Below are 17,948 nucleotides of genomic sequence, written 5' to 3' on the forward strand. Positions count from 1 at the left end.
ATTTTCAACTTAACTACTTTAAAAACAATGGTAAAATTTGATCTAAATCCAAATTTGAAAATTTTTTTGATTTACCAAACAATAAAATTGAGCCAATTTCAAATTTTCAAATGAAATCATCGTTCTTAAACATTGCAAATAAGAATTTATTTTATATTGTATAGCAAAATCAAAGCAACTAAAGAGTATAAAATTGTTTTTTAGTTGTTGCAACTTAATTGTACCAATTGAGACTAAATGTGGTGCTTACATTATTAATATCCCAACTATAGATAATATAATCCTCTATTTTGTTAGTTGTGGTGGAAGAATTTAGACAAAATCAATAGAATGAAAGAATTACGTGAATTAAAGAATTTAGACAAAATCAATTTAATTATAGTAACTATTATAGCACCCCGAAATCACGCATGTGGTGAATATTCGTGGGGGTCGTAGATTGACCTCAATTCAACACATGTTTTTTCCGATGCAATTTGTTTTTGCTCGTGTAGATCTTGAGAACTTCTTAGAATATGTCACTATTAGACTTCTAGTGAAGGCTATCTGTATGGGCTTAAGTTTCACCCTATGTAAGAAAATTGTGTCTTCTATTTGAAAACAAGGAACAAAACTTGATGTCTACATCATTGGCCAGAACAAGGGAGAATTTAAGCCTAGAAACTAAAATCTCAAGCTTTCTATACCAGAAAACAATTCTCTTCACAATATGTTACTTTCAGTAGCAAACTCAAAGGGGGACAGCGGAGTACATCGGAGACTGTATCACAACTAATGAAGGGCAAAAACAAATGAAAATGAAAACTGCTGTATATTTTGGCTGTTTGTATTCTGATGGAATCAGTAAATTGAGATCGTTGTTTAATGCAGTACACCCATCTTTTGAACATAGAACTTTGGTAAAAAACGCGCTAGTTCTTGTGCAGAGCCTTGGGACATCAGCAAGTAGGATACTCTGCTTAGTCGTAAAACACTACATTTCATTGTCATCGTCATAATCAAAATCCTGATCATTATGTTTGATTCGCTTCCCTTCTCTAGCGCCTCTTCCCTTCTTCGGTTTTCCCCTGTTGAATAATAGATGAACTGTGGTGAGCAGAATGGTAAATATAAAAGAATCCCGTAATAACATCTTATAACTCTCGTAATTGAGTAATGCACTAATACTTACTGCCCATGTCCAAGAACACCTACGCCCCTGTATCGACCTGGACCAGAATCCAATCTTCCATCTACCAATATATAAAGGAAGCATGCATCAGTATGGTTTAAGAAATCCGGGAGGGAAAAAGTTGCTGAGTGACAAATGAAAAGCACACCTTCTCTTCCAAGGGCCTGATCTTCCGCCTGCATTGGTACCAACAAACACACATGTAAATTTTCAAGCCAGGGGAATGACAAAATTTTTTCCGAGAAATCTGCATATTGGAGAAAGTTTTACTCCATCCGACATAACAATAATTAACAACTCCATGAAACAAACAAAATCTCTGGTTATATCATATATGTTTGTTCTGCATGACTAAAAGGTCTAACAATGTTGTCTATTCTTCAGAGCACATAGCTATTATAAAAGACGTTCTCTTTTCATCTGTCTTTCTGTTCTTCATCACACATTTAAGCTGTTATAATTTCATCCGTCTTTCTCTCAAATGTATTCAAGCTCAAAACGTATGGACTAAGGAGTAAGGACTGATACAAAGAGGGAAAAGATGTCACCAAACTAAGCACCATCTTAGCACCAAGGCCAGAAACCACGAAAACTCACATGCACATTCAAAGAATCCCCCAACGATGATGGACTACAAGGTACTCACAAGAGAATACTCCATCATAATCTGAAGTCTAGATTTAAAGACAGAAGAGATCACCCGTCTTACGACAGAGTCACAAACGAGCATAAAGTTTATCACATATTGGTAGTGATTGATCTAGTAAATTTAAAATGTCACATGTATTTCACAATAAAACTCCAAATGTAGTTTCACATGCAAAAAAATACTGATGTATGAGAAGCAACTAATTTTACTATGCTCACTTTTACCGATAGTAATAATCTTCGGCACTTCTTCAACAAGACACCAGCCAGAATAAACAAAAAAGTATGCTGCTACTGATAAGATTAAATATGCATACCGCAGGTGAGGTGATTGAAGATAAGGAGAACAGCCTGTCTTCAGGCTGAAACTTCCGCGACCGCTTCAACCTAAACATAAAAATCACAAAATATATGTATATACATACACATGTCCATTTTTAGTTGAAAGATTTCACGAAGGAGAAAACAATACAATATCCAAGATGCCTCAACTCTGATACAAAGAAACAAAAGGCAAAAGAAACGATAAGATACCTAGTGCTACTTTTTATGCTACCTTACACTATGTTTGGATAGCAAATTAGGAGAGAAAAGAAAGGAAGGGAAGGGGAAGGAAAGGAAGGGATAGGAAGGGGAGAGGAACAAAGGGAAAATATTCCATTGTTGTATAGGAAGGAAAGGGAGGGGAAAAGAAGGAATTTCATTTTCGTTCCAAATCTTTCCTCTTATGGAGAGATTTGGATGTTAACAAAATAAGGACTTAATCCCTCAGATCCCTCCAAATCTGATCCCTCCAAATCCTCTCCCTCCCTTTTTTCTATCCAAACAAGGAAATCTCCACCCCTCCAAATTCTTTCCTTTCTTTTCCCTCCATCCAAACAAGGCCTTAATTCGCAATTTGACAAAATGGCAAAACATTAGCCCATGATGACCTCAAATTTGATTGTTTCAATTTGCAAGGGGATTTGCGGACTAGTTAACACCTAAAATTCACTTGTTTCAATCCACAATATGCAAGGGGATCACAGAATAAGGTAGCACTGAGAAATACACATCTATAAGCGCCTGAGCCTAGCCCACAGACTGCAATATGAAACCCCGAATCTAACTTATGCTGAAACATCAGATACACTAGAAAAATTTCTTGGATTAGTAGTCAAGAATTTCAAAATTTCAGGCTTCAAGTAAAAGTTTCTCTTTCTGTGAGATGCTACCTAAGCAAAAACTTTATTTACAAAAACAAATTGCATAGTGACTTTATGACTATATGGTACTAAAAGATAAGCGGAAGAATAAACGAGACAGAGTTGTGAGTTTACATGGTAGTGCTCTTTGAAGTAGATAAGAAGCCCTCATAACCTTTTAACACATTTCCACATTGACTAGGGTCCTGTAAATAAGTTGTTTCCATGTCGAAAACCTGCAGATGCAAAAATGCCTCCTCATATTAATAACTAAAGCATACTAATTTATTGAACATCTCAGATTGCTTTAAATGCTACAACATCTTTCTTGTATTTCCTTGAAAAAAAATAATGAGATATAAGAAATAATCATATACTCCTCCGCTCCATTAAGTTTTCCTAATGTTATCAGGGACCATGGAACCATCCCTCGTACCGCATTGCCGGAATTTCGTCCCAAATTAAGAAACAGTTTGATTTCCACAACTTCATTGGTCATCCCAAGTTTGAAGCTAATTTCCACAACTTCATTGGTCATCCCAAGTTTGAAGCTAAGCCAACCTATGTTACACAGACTCGACTACTGGTGTTGCACCCGGATACACTGCAAAGAGTTTGACTCGGCTATTTTGTGCGAAAAATTCACTATTCTGGTTCAAAATGTAGAGTTGAAGAGTCATTTCAAATGTTGGACAGTGGGTGAGATAAAATGAAGAATCTGAGTAACATAAAATTTTTGGAGATTTCAAGTGATTTGTAATATTTTTAGTCTAACAGTTCAAGATTCCGTATATGTAGAGTTCCGCATTACTGTTTTCATATCACATTTTGCATTCCCATCAATGGAGCTTGGCTTATAATTTTTGACATCTACATTGATTTGTGAACTGACAAGCTCTAAAAACTTGAATGCTTTTATTCAATGAATTAACTACATCAAAATTGAATGAAAGAAAATGCACAAACCAATGTGCACTCCAAAGTTCAAACACCTCAAAAATCCCTCATATAAGAAGCTCTCCTAGGCACAAAAACACCTTAAATAGCAATGTGCAACTTCTTCAAACAACAAAACCATAAACAGTCACAAAAGAAGTTACTACACCATAATCAAGTACTTAGCAATATAAAATTATCAAACAGTAAAGAATATAAAGTCACAAACCATTACAAGAACCAAAATCCTTGAAATTTCCATCTTCATCATCAAAAAACCCCAATTCAGAAGACCACAAGTTGCTAACCAGCAAAACATGAAATTGAAAAACTTATTTCTTTAATTCATAGCATAAATCGTTGAACCCCCACCTGGACCCTTCCTTGTGCGAGATATTGGGAGTGTCCTTTATAAATTGTTGAACCTCAACTTGATTAATACCATATATCAAACTAAATATTCCCACAAATAGAAAAAAGATAATAAGTCACTACTTAATCAAATTAAGAAAAGCCCATAAATCAGACCAAGAAAATAAAATGTGGGAATTCAAAAACTTATTTCCTTGATTCATGTCATAGATCATTGATCCTCATCTTATGATGAATGCCATATATCAAACAACTTATGATTAATGCCATATATCAAACTAAATATTTCCCCACAAAATGAAAACATGATATATCACTAATTCAAGCAAGTTGAGCAAAACCCATGCATCATACCAAGACAATAAAATGTGGAGAATTGGAATACCACCTGTTTCTCAATGCCCCTGAGTTCTTCATGGAGTTTAGCCCTTTTACTCAAAAGAGAAGCCAAAACTACAGATGGGTTATTGGAATTTCTGTGCCCTAAAACACAAAGAACAAGCATTTTAATATAAAAATACTTATTGAATAAGGATATACAAATAGAATTGATTGATTTTGAGTATGATCATTTTACCTTCAGACTCCATGGATTTTTTTAGCGGGCAAAATTTGAAATACGCGTAGATGATCAGAGCAGTGTCAAAGGGTGTTTTGTTTCTTAGTTGTAGAAGCGTCTAAATTTATGATCGGTAATTCGGTATCAACTTGCTAGGGCTTTACCCTTCCTGTTTCGAAACGTCTTTCTACAAAATAAAAAATAAATAATAAAAAAATAATAAATAATAAATAATAAATAATAAAAGCTGAATCATAATAGTATTAAAAAAATTGAACAATTATTCATGGCCCAGTCCAATTTAAGAGGGTTTGGGTAGAAATTTTCAATTTGGTTTCAACTTGGTTTTAGGTTACATTAAAATGTATCCAAATTATGGCAAGTATACCACATAGTACAAAGAAAGGTGAAGTATGACAAATAGCTTGAGTTAATTTGCTTGTTTCATAATTTAGTCAATTTTAAGTTAGATTCAAGTTTAGATTAATATAAGTTTAAAATTATATGTCACTATATGTCAACTTTCTACAGCTCTATTTAAAAAAAATTGATTGATTTTCTTTTGGAATATCGTACATGCATCTTTAAGCTTGGACCATGTCATATCAAAATAACTATAAGGCTTGACATAGAACGAGTTAAGTCTAAGTCATCTATGTTTGGATAGAAAAAATATCAAACCCAGGTGAAATAAGAGATTAAATAAAGTCAATTCAAATCCCTTCAATGTTAGATCAATTTAATACAATATATTCTTTTTAAATTACACTCTGAATTTGTAGGTTGGGTTGCTTACATGCTAACCAAACTGGACTTCGGGTTTCTTTAAGTCAAGTTTTAGTCATTAATAACGTAGGTGCAATTTGTTTCGGATTTCTACATTTTCAATTATGGTCTAGTAGGGATGGTAAATGCGCGGATATGTATGTATGTCATTTCTCATGCCTCATCATCATTATCCTACTCAATGTATCCCATTTGTAGAAAAATTATAGATCATTTCTCATACCTATATCCATTAAACACAAATTCTCAAATGAGATGGTTTATAGTGAGATAATCTCTAATCAAATGTATATTTATTGATCACTTATAACCTTTAAGTGATCACTTAATTATAATTTTAGAGTAATCATTTTTATAGTCTTTAGATGATCATTTATAACTTCAAAGTAATCATTTACAACCTTAAAGTGATTCCTTAAAATATGGGTGTGTCTCATGGTGATAATCACATACAAGACGAGCTAAAAATTTTTATATTCACCACCTATACACCATGCATAGTTTATAAAATTTTCATACTTATATCTGTCATCTGGATATACATTCAAACTCATCTCCCACACAATATGACCAACAGAGTATATCCACCTAGCCACCTTAAACTCACCTTACATTCACTTTATGTCCGCATTATGAACAATATATAATCGTAATTTCTTTTAAATTTAATTGTATATGTCGTTATAATGTAATAAGATAAAATTAATATCTTTGAATTTTTTTGTCAAATTTTTCATATTAATATACAAAATTGACATAAAGTAGTATATTGTAGATTTTTCACGGGTGAGTATGAGGTGGGTCAAATGGATATGAGGTGGGGCAGGTAGATATGGGACGGATATGACTTGTTCATACTCATATGCACCCACTACCACCAAATGATACCTATACACACCCTAACTGAAGCGAATACGGTGAGAAAAAATATAATTGTTCCCAACTGCCATCTCTAGATCTAGTCAACCTAAGGGTCGGGTCCAAGCAAATCAAATTCAAGTAAGATTAATAAACGACTTGAGTCGAAGGTTGTTACACGAAGAACTAGTGAGTCAGATTAGTTATAAGTCACCTACTTTGGACCACTTTAAATCAAATTTTATTAAAAATTTATAAAGTTAAAACAAAGTTTATGATAATTATGTTTTTCTTTGTTTAGATCGGATTTATTTGTCTACTTTTTCTAGTAAATTTCAATATGTAGTCATTTTTAAATTGAGTGCATGATATCAATTCAACGCAAAGTGACAACACAATCAGTTTCAAATGTGGGTGTGGCCATGTTACAAAATAGCAATTGCACATAGAAGCGTTATTCCTACGCACCGGCCTCCCTTTTTTCCTCGTAATCAATTCATAATAAGATTCCCAAAGGTCAAACTTTACTTTGGCATCATATAACATAATTGCATCACCTATTACCAACTTACATATACACATTACGTCATTAGGCTATTCTCATTTTAGTTGACTTATTTTAGTTGAAAATGTGACAGTTTTTTTGGTTTAAACCTATAATTATTTATTTAGTTAAAACAATATTTTACCTTAGTATTAACATTATTTGTTGGTTGTTGATTGTTGGTTGTTCATTAATTATTTTAGTAAGTTTTGTTTGAGACTTGTATAAAATTGTTTCACTATTAGACGAGCTTATATAATTAGTGCATTCATCTAATTGATTACTTTAAGGATATATGTAATCACTTTAAAATTATTGATGATCATTTTAAAGATATAATTGATTATTTTTAAGACAATAGGTATATATTACGTCAATCAAATAAAAATAGTGAAATCGTCTCATTTGAGAATTTATAAAAACTTTTTTTCGCGGTTTAACAAATATCAAAGACTTATATTGAAGTTACATCCATTTATAGAAGCTTCACACAATATTAGCAATTTGATCATATTGTAGTGTAATCTTTTCAAGAGGTGCGATTTTTGAGATTATTAATCATAAAAATGGAGGACCACATTCTAAGAATCTATCATTAAAAATGTATATATAAAATTAGTTAATGGGATTATTTAAAAGTTATTATTGGCTTTTAAAATAGTATAGTTGACTAAACTATCTGCCATGGCCTTTGATGAATTATGGGAAGTAATAATGTGAATTAACTTTGCATTATATTTTTTTAGCAAGCTAACTTTCATGAGAAAATATTTTTTTATCCAAAAAATTTAATAATAGAAAATAAGGAAATGAAATTCATAATCTAATCAATTTTTTATATTCTTATATTTTTATAAAAACTAATTAAAGTAATTTATTTCAAGAAGTGAAATAAAATATTAAATTATATACTTTCTCCGTTTTAAACTTGCACTTTGGAGATCAAGGTTCAAATAAAGAAACTTAAAAATTGATACTATTTTAATTACATTAAAATTAGACTAATTGAATTAGAATGCGTGATGTAGGTGTTTTAAGATGTTACTATTAATTTGAAACACTAAAAAATTATGTACAAGTAATTTGAGAAAAAAAGTATATTTTTAAACAATAACTTAAATTTTCCTTAAATATATATTACTCCAAACATTTCGTTGATCTAAATTAAAAATAAAAATTCTCAAATAAAATTTCCAAGTACATTATTATAATATTATATATTAAAAGTATTATACTCCCTCCTATTCATAGAGAATGAAATATTTGGATTTTGTACCAAAATCAAGAAGGGTTGGAGGACCACTTAAAAGTGAGTGGAATACTCTTTTTCCATAAAGGGTATTGCTATTTATGTGTTATTGTATTATTGTAGTAAGGATAAAAGGGTGAAAAGAATGATAAAAATAAAAAGAGACATTTTCAGTGAATTGGCTCAATAAGAAAATGTACCATTCTCTATGAATAAGAGGGAGTATATATATATATATATATATATATATATATATATATATATATATATATATATATATATATATATATATATATATATATATATATAAAGCTAGTCTTTTAAGATCAGAGACCATTTCTTTGAGAGACGTATCTCAAGTCCAACCAATTAAAGATTAATGTCCATTTACCGTACTCTTAATGTCTACTTACATTATCCTTAATGCTTAATTACCGTATGCCCGTATCCTTAATGCATACTAAGTCGACCCAATTAGAGAAGGTTTAAAAAAAACCGTCTCTCACTTGAATTTGGGAATAAATAATAATAAAAAAAACTACCCGCACCTTTTTTCCTCAAATAAGTATTTGGGCAGATCAGACAACAGCCCCTTTATAAAATCCCTAATTTTTACGGAGTATTTTTTTTTCTATACATACCATTTCCCTCCAGTTTATTCCAATTCTTAAATACCCATCTATCTATCTTATTTTCTTCCCCTCATCTCTCTAAATTTATAGCTTTAGTTACTTTATTTGGACAAACCCTTGAAGCAAAAGGAGTTCATCAACCATGTCTTTCAAAAGGGTATATTTTTCTTAATGTTCTTATTTTCTAATTCATTTCTGCAAATATTTAGTTTATTTACATGGGTGTATCTTAATGTTTTATGTTTCTAAGCAAAGTTGTATGCTTTTTGAATTTGATGATCAATATTTTTTGTTGTGTTGAATTGAATAGATCATGATTACACCTTTACATTCACCACTATGTATTTATGTAAAAGATATGAACTTTGATTATTTAATTGTTCTATATGATACATGATCCTCAACCCCCCGATAAAAAAGGTAAATATTTGCTATTATCCCAATTAATGTTTTTTGTTACTCTTAATAATTTATAGAATTACCATTCTATTTCTTTCACTTTCATGGCATTTGAGCTGGTCTCCACTAGTGCAGTCAGCAGAGGTTACGAGCATGTTCAAAAAGTTTGATAGAAAAATATTATAAATTTTGAAATTGCACGGTTCTTCGTAGAATTTGTCTCTGCCTTTGGGGCAGTAAAGATGGCTCCTTTCACCTTTTGTTCACTGATCTCAATTTTAAATATAATTTAATTTCTTGGCTGAGTAAATATAGAAGTACATAATAGGAGTAATTTTAAGGCCTCTTTTTATATTACATTTCTTTTTTGAAATTTTGAGCTATTAAAATAAAGCAGAAAAAAAATGTAAACTAATATATGTGGCCCTTGTTGATGGGTCTTATGCAAACGGACACTTTGTATGTCATTCAATTCACCTTGCTGTTCTTACTTGAAGGTGTTTGATCATGACTTAAATCATGAATTTTTTAATGATATGAGAGGCATGGACTTTAGCTTCATACTTTGTTTTTATGGTTCTTGCAGAAATATTACTCAAGTAGGATTTGCTTGTGATGTTTCATAAGTCACTATTGTCTGCTTGAGGATCGGAAAATCCAAGTTAATAGCAGATATTTTGTTATTGGTGACAAACCACTTGAATTGTAAACCGAGCCTTCACTTTACCTCAAGTACCCATGTCAGACCCCTTGACACTCGAGCACTTTGACTTTCAAGGAACCAACTCAACCAAAAGCTTAAGCTGATGGTTGAGACTCCTGGGATGTGTTATATACTCTAACGTTGACACTTCGATTTGGTTCAACTTGTTCTGCTACTTTCATAATTAAATTGTTAATTTTCATGCATGAAGCTCTTTTTCTATGTTAATTGTGGTATTTAACCGAAGAAAATTTACAAGAAAAATGCATGAAATTTTTATTGATGTATTGTCCCTTTGATTTGGTTTCGTGCTTGTTCATGATTATGATTTATGAGGTTTATTATGGTTTCAATTAAACTTTTAAGATGCTACTCTTATAATTTGATTTTCTTGTGGACATGGGGTGATACCGTGTTGTTGAAGGTAGTCGTGAATTCATTCAGCGTTTAGCTGGTGTAGCCCGTGTAGGCCACCTTGTTATCGAGGCTGAAAATTTCCGCATCTGCTGGATTGAGTTAAGTTTTCTTAAGGGGATAAGGTTCGAGAAAGTCTAATCATATTTCGTATTTGCAGTCCAACTCTATGTCAGGATTGTCTATCGCAGACCACAGCAAAAATTCATTTCTGGAATTAAAGAGGAAGAAGGAACATCGTTATGTGATATTCAAGATCGACGAGAAGAAAAGAGAGGTTATCGTCGAGAAGACTGGCTCTCCAGCTGAGAGCTATGATGATTTTCTGGCTGCTTTACCAGACAACGACTGTCGATATGCAGTCTATGATTTCGATTTTGTGACATCCGACAACTGCCAGAAGAGCAAAATTTTCTTCTTTGCATGGTTAGCTCTTTTCCCCTCTCAATTGCAACCCCTCATTTGACTATCTGATTTTTGTATGATCAGTTCTCTTAGACCGACTTTTATGGAACTGAAGTGATTGTTACCGATCAAAACTGATTTTTGTACACGAAAACTTATGTGCTCTGTGGATGTTTTGTACTGTCAAAAGTCCAAATCTTTGTTAGCCGCATTCTTCATTTTACCTAAAGGCTAAAGTACACGTGTCGAATTCTAGACACTTGGACATGGGTATGATCAATTCGTATGCATTGTGATTATAGGTGTTCAATAGGCCGAGTTGGGCTTGGCTTAAGCAAAAATGGGCCAGATTGGATAAGGGGCAAGGGCCCTCTAAACTTAATATGGACTTTACATGGGTCACGCTTTGAAAGCAGATCACGCCTGATTTTATTTCTTAAAATTATTATACTCTCCATTGATTAATTTATTATAATTAAGTTATGATTTATATTAATTAAATTTTAGAAAAGTTAATAATCGACTTTGTCATTTATAATATTTATATTATTTATTAATTATGCTATTTAAAAGGGCTCTTTTTCGGCCCTTATTAAAGCGCTTTAATCGCCCACTTCATTTTAATTTTAGTAAAGCCCGTTTTCAGCCCGGCCATTTTTAACCTGGCCCTTATAAACCGTTCTTAAAACGGGCCGGATAAGGGCTGTCCGGGCCTGTTGAACACCCGTCATTGTGATCTCTATGGCATTGCATTTGTGGACTTTGCTCGTGATCAACCTTTGTTATAAGGTTTTCTGGCAGCAGAGTCTCTTATCTCCGATTCCAGGTCCAATAGAAAATTTTCGTCAAATAATCATTGTATTTTTTATCGACTTGTAGGGCTCCTTCAACCTCTCGTATACGGGCCAAGATGCTGTATGCCACATCAAAGGAGAATTTCAAGCATGAGCTTGACGGTGTCCATTATGAAATTCAGGCGACTGACCCGTCTGAATTGGATCTCGAAGTTCTGAAAGAGCGTGCACATTAATTATTTTGATCTCAATACAGAGATGATGATTCTTTGTAAGATGGAAGAACAGATCAATTACAGAAGGTCTGACATTTGAATTGAAGCTCATGGGTTGTTACATGATAAAAGTGTACCACTAGCTATTTACCCCATGTTGCTTGTCAGATTATATGGGTCTAAGACAGGATTACCAAATTGTAAGCTTAATACCAATTATAATGTTCTGATTCTTGGAAGTTGGAAATTAAAAATGCTATCAATTCAGATGTTTTATGCATAAGTTTGGGAGTGAGAGTCTAAAGTTATTACACCTTCGCTGCTTTACTTCGATACTACTGCTTATATATTTATAGGTTTGTATGGTTATACTTATTGTGTTCCTCTCATTTTGTGCAAAGTAGTTCAAATTTAGTGAGAAGGAAATTGGGTTTGAGAATGATAATAAAATCAAATAAATGATAGAAATGAGTGGTTAAGATGCAAAAAGAGTGTAAGTTTGTGGAGAATAAAAGAATGAGAGTGAGACCATTATCAAAAAAGAAAAGGAAGCAAAATCTATATGACAAATTAAAATTAAAAGTAGTGCAAAATGAAAATAACAGATAAAGTATTACTAAGGGTCTAGTTTGATTATAGTTTGCGACTTAGCGTTGTATCTATACAACCATCATCCTAGTCTTGGATTTGATCTGATTTCGAAAGTAAAAGTTACCGAGTTCTCAGTCTAATGTGTTGGACCAAAACATGGCAAACTAAGTCAAATTTGAGGAGGGATTCACTTAATGACATAAGCGATATCCACCCCAAATGTGACTGACGCATTTTTTGACAATATGTCCTTCCAATTTACTCTCTCTATCTCATTCATTTAGCATTAATTTTCATTTTGGTATGTCCCACTAATTTTGCATTATTTCTTTTTTTGGACAATGACTCATCACTTACTTTTAATCTTATCCATAACTCTCTTAATTTCATCCACATAATTTTTTTTCTCTCTTCATTTATTACAAATTTCTTAAAAGCCTTATAATTTCTCTTTGCTTCAAATCTATTAGGACAGAGAGAGTATCACTTAGCAGTGAGTGAAATGATCATTTGAGATTTGTTTTGTTAAATCACAATGTTTGACATAAACATTAATCCAATGTAACAATTAGAAGCACCTTTGTGCAGCCTGAGATTAAAATTATGAAGATCATTACATAATTAGTAAATTCTTTCACAATCCACATAACCATACAACACAATTTAGGAAAACTGGCACACCCAACACAAAAACATAGTACTAAAGTTACACTTCTGTGGACATAGGAAAAAAAAAAACTAAAATACAACTAGAAAAAGTTCCAATAAATAAATAAAAGGTCTTAAACGGATGATTCCACTTGCTGATCTTCATCATTTTCCTGTGAAATATCTTCTAAAGATTTCCCTTTTGCCTCTGGAACTAAGAATGTAAAGAACAACCCTAACAAATTGATGACACCAAGAACAATAAGCGAGTTTTTCACTCCAATACCCGGAGGGTAACCTTGATCTGTTTTTTTAGGATCGGTGTTTTGAGCCAAGTATAAAAACCCAAACGCGCCAATTATAGCACCCGCCTTTCCTGCTGCAGCTGATATTCCATGACAAGTGGATCTCAGTCGTGCAGGGAAGATTTCCGCGGGGACCACAAACGTGGTCGCATTAGGACCAAAGTTGGCAAAAAAGAAGGTTAAAGCATACATGACCACAAATCCAATCCGATTATGTGGATGTGTCCAATGATGGTATGGGATAGCAAGCGCAAACATGAATATCGTCATCATCGCAAAACCTAATATTTGGATGGTAAATCGCCCTATTCGATCAATAAGGAATACGGTAAACCAATACCCTGGGACAGTGCTACATACCGCGATCAAAGTTTGTGCTCGAGCAATCTTGTACACTTCTTGGATCGCGTTCATTGATTTAGCAGCAGGGATCCACCCCACCGCGCTAAATATATCCTTCTGAAAAAGATTTTGACTATAGAATGCGATGTCGAGCAAGAACCAAGTGCTCGCAGTACCGAGCAAGTGTAGCCCATGACGGCTAACAAACTCCTTAGAGAATAAACCCCAAGTATTTCCTGCGGCCAACTTTTCTACCTTATTTTGCTCGTCTTTAAACTCACATTGTAAGACCTTTCCCATATCATTAGCTGCTTGTTTGGCATTCTTTGCTACCAATGCGGTGTACCTTGCAGTCTCAGGCATCTTCATACGCCAATAGTAAGTCAAAGCAGCCGGAAGAGCACCTACCATCAGTATGATCCTCCAAACATAATCTGCTTGCGGAATTGTTGATCTTAATGGGTCCTCTTCGTATGATGGTGCCGGAAACCTAGGACATAACAAATTGTATTAGACTCGATGTAGTTAATAATACATCTGACACTCAAATCCCGCCAAAATGTAAGCCACTTAATGTTTTTAGAATATAAAAATACATACCTAGCGTCAAATGCAGCAGATATCATAATAGCAAATAAACCACCACCAAGGATTCCGATCCCTTGCATAGCAAAGACAGCCGCGATAAATGCCCCACGAGTCTTTTTATTAGCATACTCGGACATGATGGTGGCGGACAGAGGGTAGTCCCCACCGATTCCAAATCCAAGCCAAAATCGAAAGAAGCAAAGAGTTATTATCACAGACTTTGGGCTACTACCGAAGGAAAGGCCCGAGGCCACAGAGCTAAAGCACATGAGCATAAGCGTCAATCCATAAACTTTTTTTCGGCCCAACTTATCACCGAGCCAGCCAAAGAAGAGTTGCCCTGCTAGCGTTCCCACCAAGGCTACCCCATTGATAGCCGAAGAGAAGCTAGGAGGTAATGTGCCCGGCTTTTGTGAGCCGGGCACATGAAAATAAATTCGGCCTAAGAGCTTTGTCACCAAGGATATACAAAATAAATCATAGGCATCGGTAAAGAAACCCATTCCTGCTATGACAATGGCCGTGAAATGGTACCATTGTGTCTTTGCCACATCTAAGGCATTTAAAACATTTAGTTGATCCTTGGCCATGAGACTAATACAACTGTAACGCTTATAATACGTCTTTGTTCAAATAATCTCTTTTATTTTGTGTTCTCCTGTTCCATGTCAAAAAAATAAACAATATATGTTAGTTGCAAAATTGCAAAATATCCTAACCCCATCACATTTAAATAAACAAGCATGCACGAGTATATAATACGAATTTGCATGTAAAAAAATTTCTTATTTATGTGAAGTTGCGTATGATGTAATTATCAAATTAAAGTCAATTGCAAATTATTATTTTGTTATTACTATAAAGGGTAGTAAAATGTTGTAGTTTAACTTTTTTTTGCATGTAAGGTATTTGAAGCCGTAAATACATTATAAATACTAAGAATAGTAGATTTTTTCTGTCACTTTATAATTTTCTTTTATTTATAAAAGTATAGTAAAATTTATTAATAGAGAATGGATTTACTGTCTAGGTGAATAATAACCATTAATTAAAACTATAAGCCAAGATGAAATGACGACAATATGAAATGTCATTTTGATAATGAATTAATTTTCCATGGGAAATTTTTACTCTAATTATTTAAGTGAATTAAATAAATGAAATAACCAACAAGAAGAATATAATATTTGATACATTTCATATGTCACAATATAATCCTACCATGTAAAATTCTAAAGTTGATTGTAACATAGACTTCTTTACACCACTCCTTTATATAAAGATATGGAATATTTATATTTTTTTGAAAGAAAGAAAAGCCATGAGTCTTCTAGAAAAGGTTGGATAACCAATTCATAAATCTAAAACCTCATAAAGTTCATGTACTTGTGTAAGAATAATCGATCAAAAGCTCATCTACTTCCTTCTAAGTTTTTGTGTTACCAAGGAACCAAATTGCCACATATCATTCCGATTATGAAATTTTAATGGGTTTAAGAAATAATTTAGATTTTTCTTATTATTTTTTAAAGATATCTTTGAGCATATTAGATTTCTTATGAAAAATGCTGAGTAAATTTTTATAAAAAAATTTAATATTCACAAAAATAATTTAATATTCCTCTCATTATTTTGATATATCGTCCTTCGGTATGTAAATTCAAATGATTTTCTACTTTACAAATTACATATTTAGTAAATTTACTCTAAATGATGGAGTATTATGTTATGTTGTGAAAGAATTTTACTTCATGACATTTGTCTCCTCAATTAGAACAAATTATTTCTTATTATAGAATCATATTTTTTAATTATGGCTACTTAATAACCATAATTAAGATCATAATTACATAGTTAACAAAGAAGATTAAAAATACATTTAACATTGTGAAGTGTGAACCATGAGAAGTATCATTATAACTTAAATTAAAAAGGTACATGCATGCACACAATACAAAAAATTTATAGATCAATACGATATCTTTTTATTTAAATGATGAATATCAGAAAAATCCAATTGTTGCATGAACTATCAAGTACATATTCTTTTAGTAAATCATATGCTAGCCTACTAGTTAAGGGATTAATTGTGATCACAACTTACAAAATAATTAATTTTATTTTTTATTTTTAAAGATTTTCTAACCTACCTCCAAATAAAAATATATTTTTTTCTCTCATGTATTCTAAAAATATATAGTATAATGATTAAAATAGAGTAAAATTTGTTATTTTTAAAAGCAATAAAAGTATCTAGGTTAATATAAAGCTAAATATATCATCGATTAAAACAGTCTCCAAATGAAAGCAAAACCACTAGTACTATTATTAGCAAAACTTTGTTCAATAGAATTTTTAATTGAATAAGTAAACCCCATAAAATGGGAAACATGTCACTTGACAATAATTCAAGTAATGACAAATGAAAACTTTCGTATTATAATTTGACTTTATAATAAAGTTAACTCATATATTCAGATAAACACAATAGATAAATAACATGCAATAAATTAAATTAGGCTAAATAATGTCATAACAAGTTCATAATATAAAATAGATCAATCTTTTTTATGACATTATTTATTCCAATTTAAAACGATTTTACGATTAAACTGTCGTAAATAATCATCCTTGATGATTGTTGATGCATTAAAAAGCGAAAAATAAATATCAAAATGTACAAAAATACTTACAAATTTGAGATTTTGGTTGTTGAAGGTGCCCAAATAGACTAACAAAATGATGAGAAAATGACTAGATAGATTTTAAAGTAATGAGTTGTCTTGTTATGGTTTTTTTTTTAAACTTTTTTTTAGAGAAATTAAGAGATGTGAGAATGTGACAATACAATTACATAAAAGAAATAAGGGGTATTTATATAGTTGTAAGAGTGAAAAAAAAGGAGGAAAAAAAGGCAAAATTAATAAGATTAAATGAATTTTTACTTAAAAAGAAGAAGGTATCTTTTACTTAGAGTCTCAGGATATTCCTTTCTTCCTTAATTTTTCATAGTCAACCTAATTACACTTTTCGCTGTCCACCTCTTATTCCCTCATTCATCTCTTCACATTAATTCACCTAATTTAGATTTTATTTGCTATAGGTTTACTATATTTGGAGTGATATTTTTTTTTAATTGATAATTACTAAGTGAAATTAATTATGATTTTTATTTATTTGTGTAGGTTAGAGATCATTCCTATGAATAATTGAGAAAGAGAATTATTTTTTCTTATAGGTGATGAAAATCAAATCTTTATAAAGATCGAAAGCCAAAACCCTCAATCACTATACTATCCATAATTGATATATATGAGTCATTATATGATAATCCATGAAATTGGTTTGGAAGAAAATTAGATGTATGATGATAAAGTTTATTTTCATGAAAATTTTCATTATAAGTTTTTATCACTAAATGATATAATTACTCTTAAATTATGTTAACTTGAAAATTAATTATCTAATTACACATTAATTAGTTGGTGTCACTAATATTGTATATTTTCATTCTCACTCCTTAAATATAACCCTTAAAAAATTAGAGATGTTAATAAGTCGAGTACATAGATTTAAAATCACTTTTTAATTTTGGATCCAAAATT

At 31.9% G+C, this 17,948-nt stretch overlaps 3 protein-coding genes across 3 annotated transcripts; 1 reads left to right on the forward strand and 2 right to left on the reverse strand.

The window, feature by feature from the left end:
- Nucleotides 1–224: 224 nt before the first annotated feature.
- On the reverse strand, nucleotides 225–5,079 carry LOC130798603 (uncharacterized). Its single transcript, XM_057661660.1, has 7 exons — nucleotides 4,889–5,079; nucleotides 4,700–4,794; nucleotides 3,139–3,239; nucleotides 2,137–2,206; nucleotides 1,320–1,347; nucleotides 1,172–1,232; nucleotides 225–1,067 (listed from the first exon to the last, which is right to left on the reverse strand). The coding sequence occupies exons 1-7, from the start codon at nucleotides 4,899–4,901 to the stop codon at nucleotides 974–976; spliced, it is 462 nt and encodes a 153-aa protein (XP_057517643.1). The 5' UTR covers nucleotides 4,902–5,079; the 3' UTR covers nucleotides 225–973.
- Nucleotides 5,080–8,911: 3,832 nt separating this feature from the next.
- Nucleotides 8,912–12,152, forward strand: LOC130798604 (actin-depolymerizing factor). Its single transcript, XM_057661662.1, has 3 exons — nucleotides 8,912–9,096; nucleotides 10,616–10,881; nucleotides 11,740–12,152. Exons 1-3 carry the CDS (start codon nucleotides 9,082–9,084, stop codon nucleotides 11,888–11,890), a joined length of 432 nt encoding a protein of 143 aa, XP_057517645.1. The 5' UTR covers nucleotides 8,912–9,081; the 3' UTR covers nucleotides 11,891–12,152.
- An 845-nt stretch (nucleotides 12,153–12,997) lies between these two features.
- On the reverse strand, nucleotides 12,998–17,168 carry LOC130798605 (probable inorganic phosphate transporter 1-7). Its single transcript, XM_057661663.1, has 3 exons — nucleotides 17,037–17,168; nucleotides 14,356–15,001; nucleotides 12,998–14,245 (listed from the first exon to the last, which is right to left on the reverse strand). The coding sequence occupies exons 2-3, from the start codon at nucleotides 14,931–14,933 to the stop codon at nucleotides 13,243–13,245; spliced, it is 1,581 nt and encodes a 526-aa protein (XP_057517646.1). The 5' UTR covers nucleotides 14,934–15,001; nucleotides 17,037–17,168; the 3' UTR covers nucleotides 12,998–13,242.
- Nucleotides 17,169–17,948: the final 780 nt, after the last annotated feature.

This window comes from Amaranthus tricolor, chromosome 13 (assembly GCF_026212465.1).
Source record: "Amaranthus tricolor cultivar Red isolate AtriRed21 chromosome 13, ASM2621246v1, whole genome shotgun sequence".
NCBI classification, from domain to species: Eukaryota; Viridiplantae; Streptophyta; class Magnoliopsida; order Caryophyllales; family Amaranthaceae; genus Amaranthus; species Amaranthus tricolor.

Bases quoted from the DNA above. Each gene is read 5' to 3' on its own strand.
- LOC130798604 (XM_057661662.1), top strand. The intron at 10,882-11,739 runs GTTAGCTCTTTT...ATCGACTTGTAG, and splicing joins AAAATTTTCTTCTTTGCATG to GGCTCCTTCAACCTCTCGTA.
- LOC130798603 (XM_057661660.1), bottom strand. The intron at 3,240-4,699 runs GTGGTATTCCAA...TTGCATCTGCAG, and splicing joins TCAGGGGCATTGAGAAACAG to GTTTTCGACATGGAAACAAC. The intron at 1,348-2,136 runs GTATGCATATTT...GTACCAATGCAG, and splicing joins CTTCAATCACCTCACCTGCG to GCGGAAGATCAGGCCCTTGG.
- LOC130798605 (XM_057661663.1), bottom strand. From the start codon at position 14,933: ATGGCCAAGGATCAACTAAATGTTTTAAATGCCTTAGATGTGGCAAAG. The intron at 14,246-14,355 runs GTATGTATTTTT...GTTATGTCCTAG, and splicing joins TCTGCTGCATTTGACGCTAG to GTTTCCGGCACCATCATACG.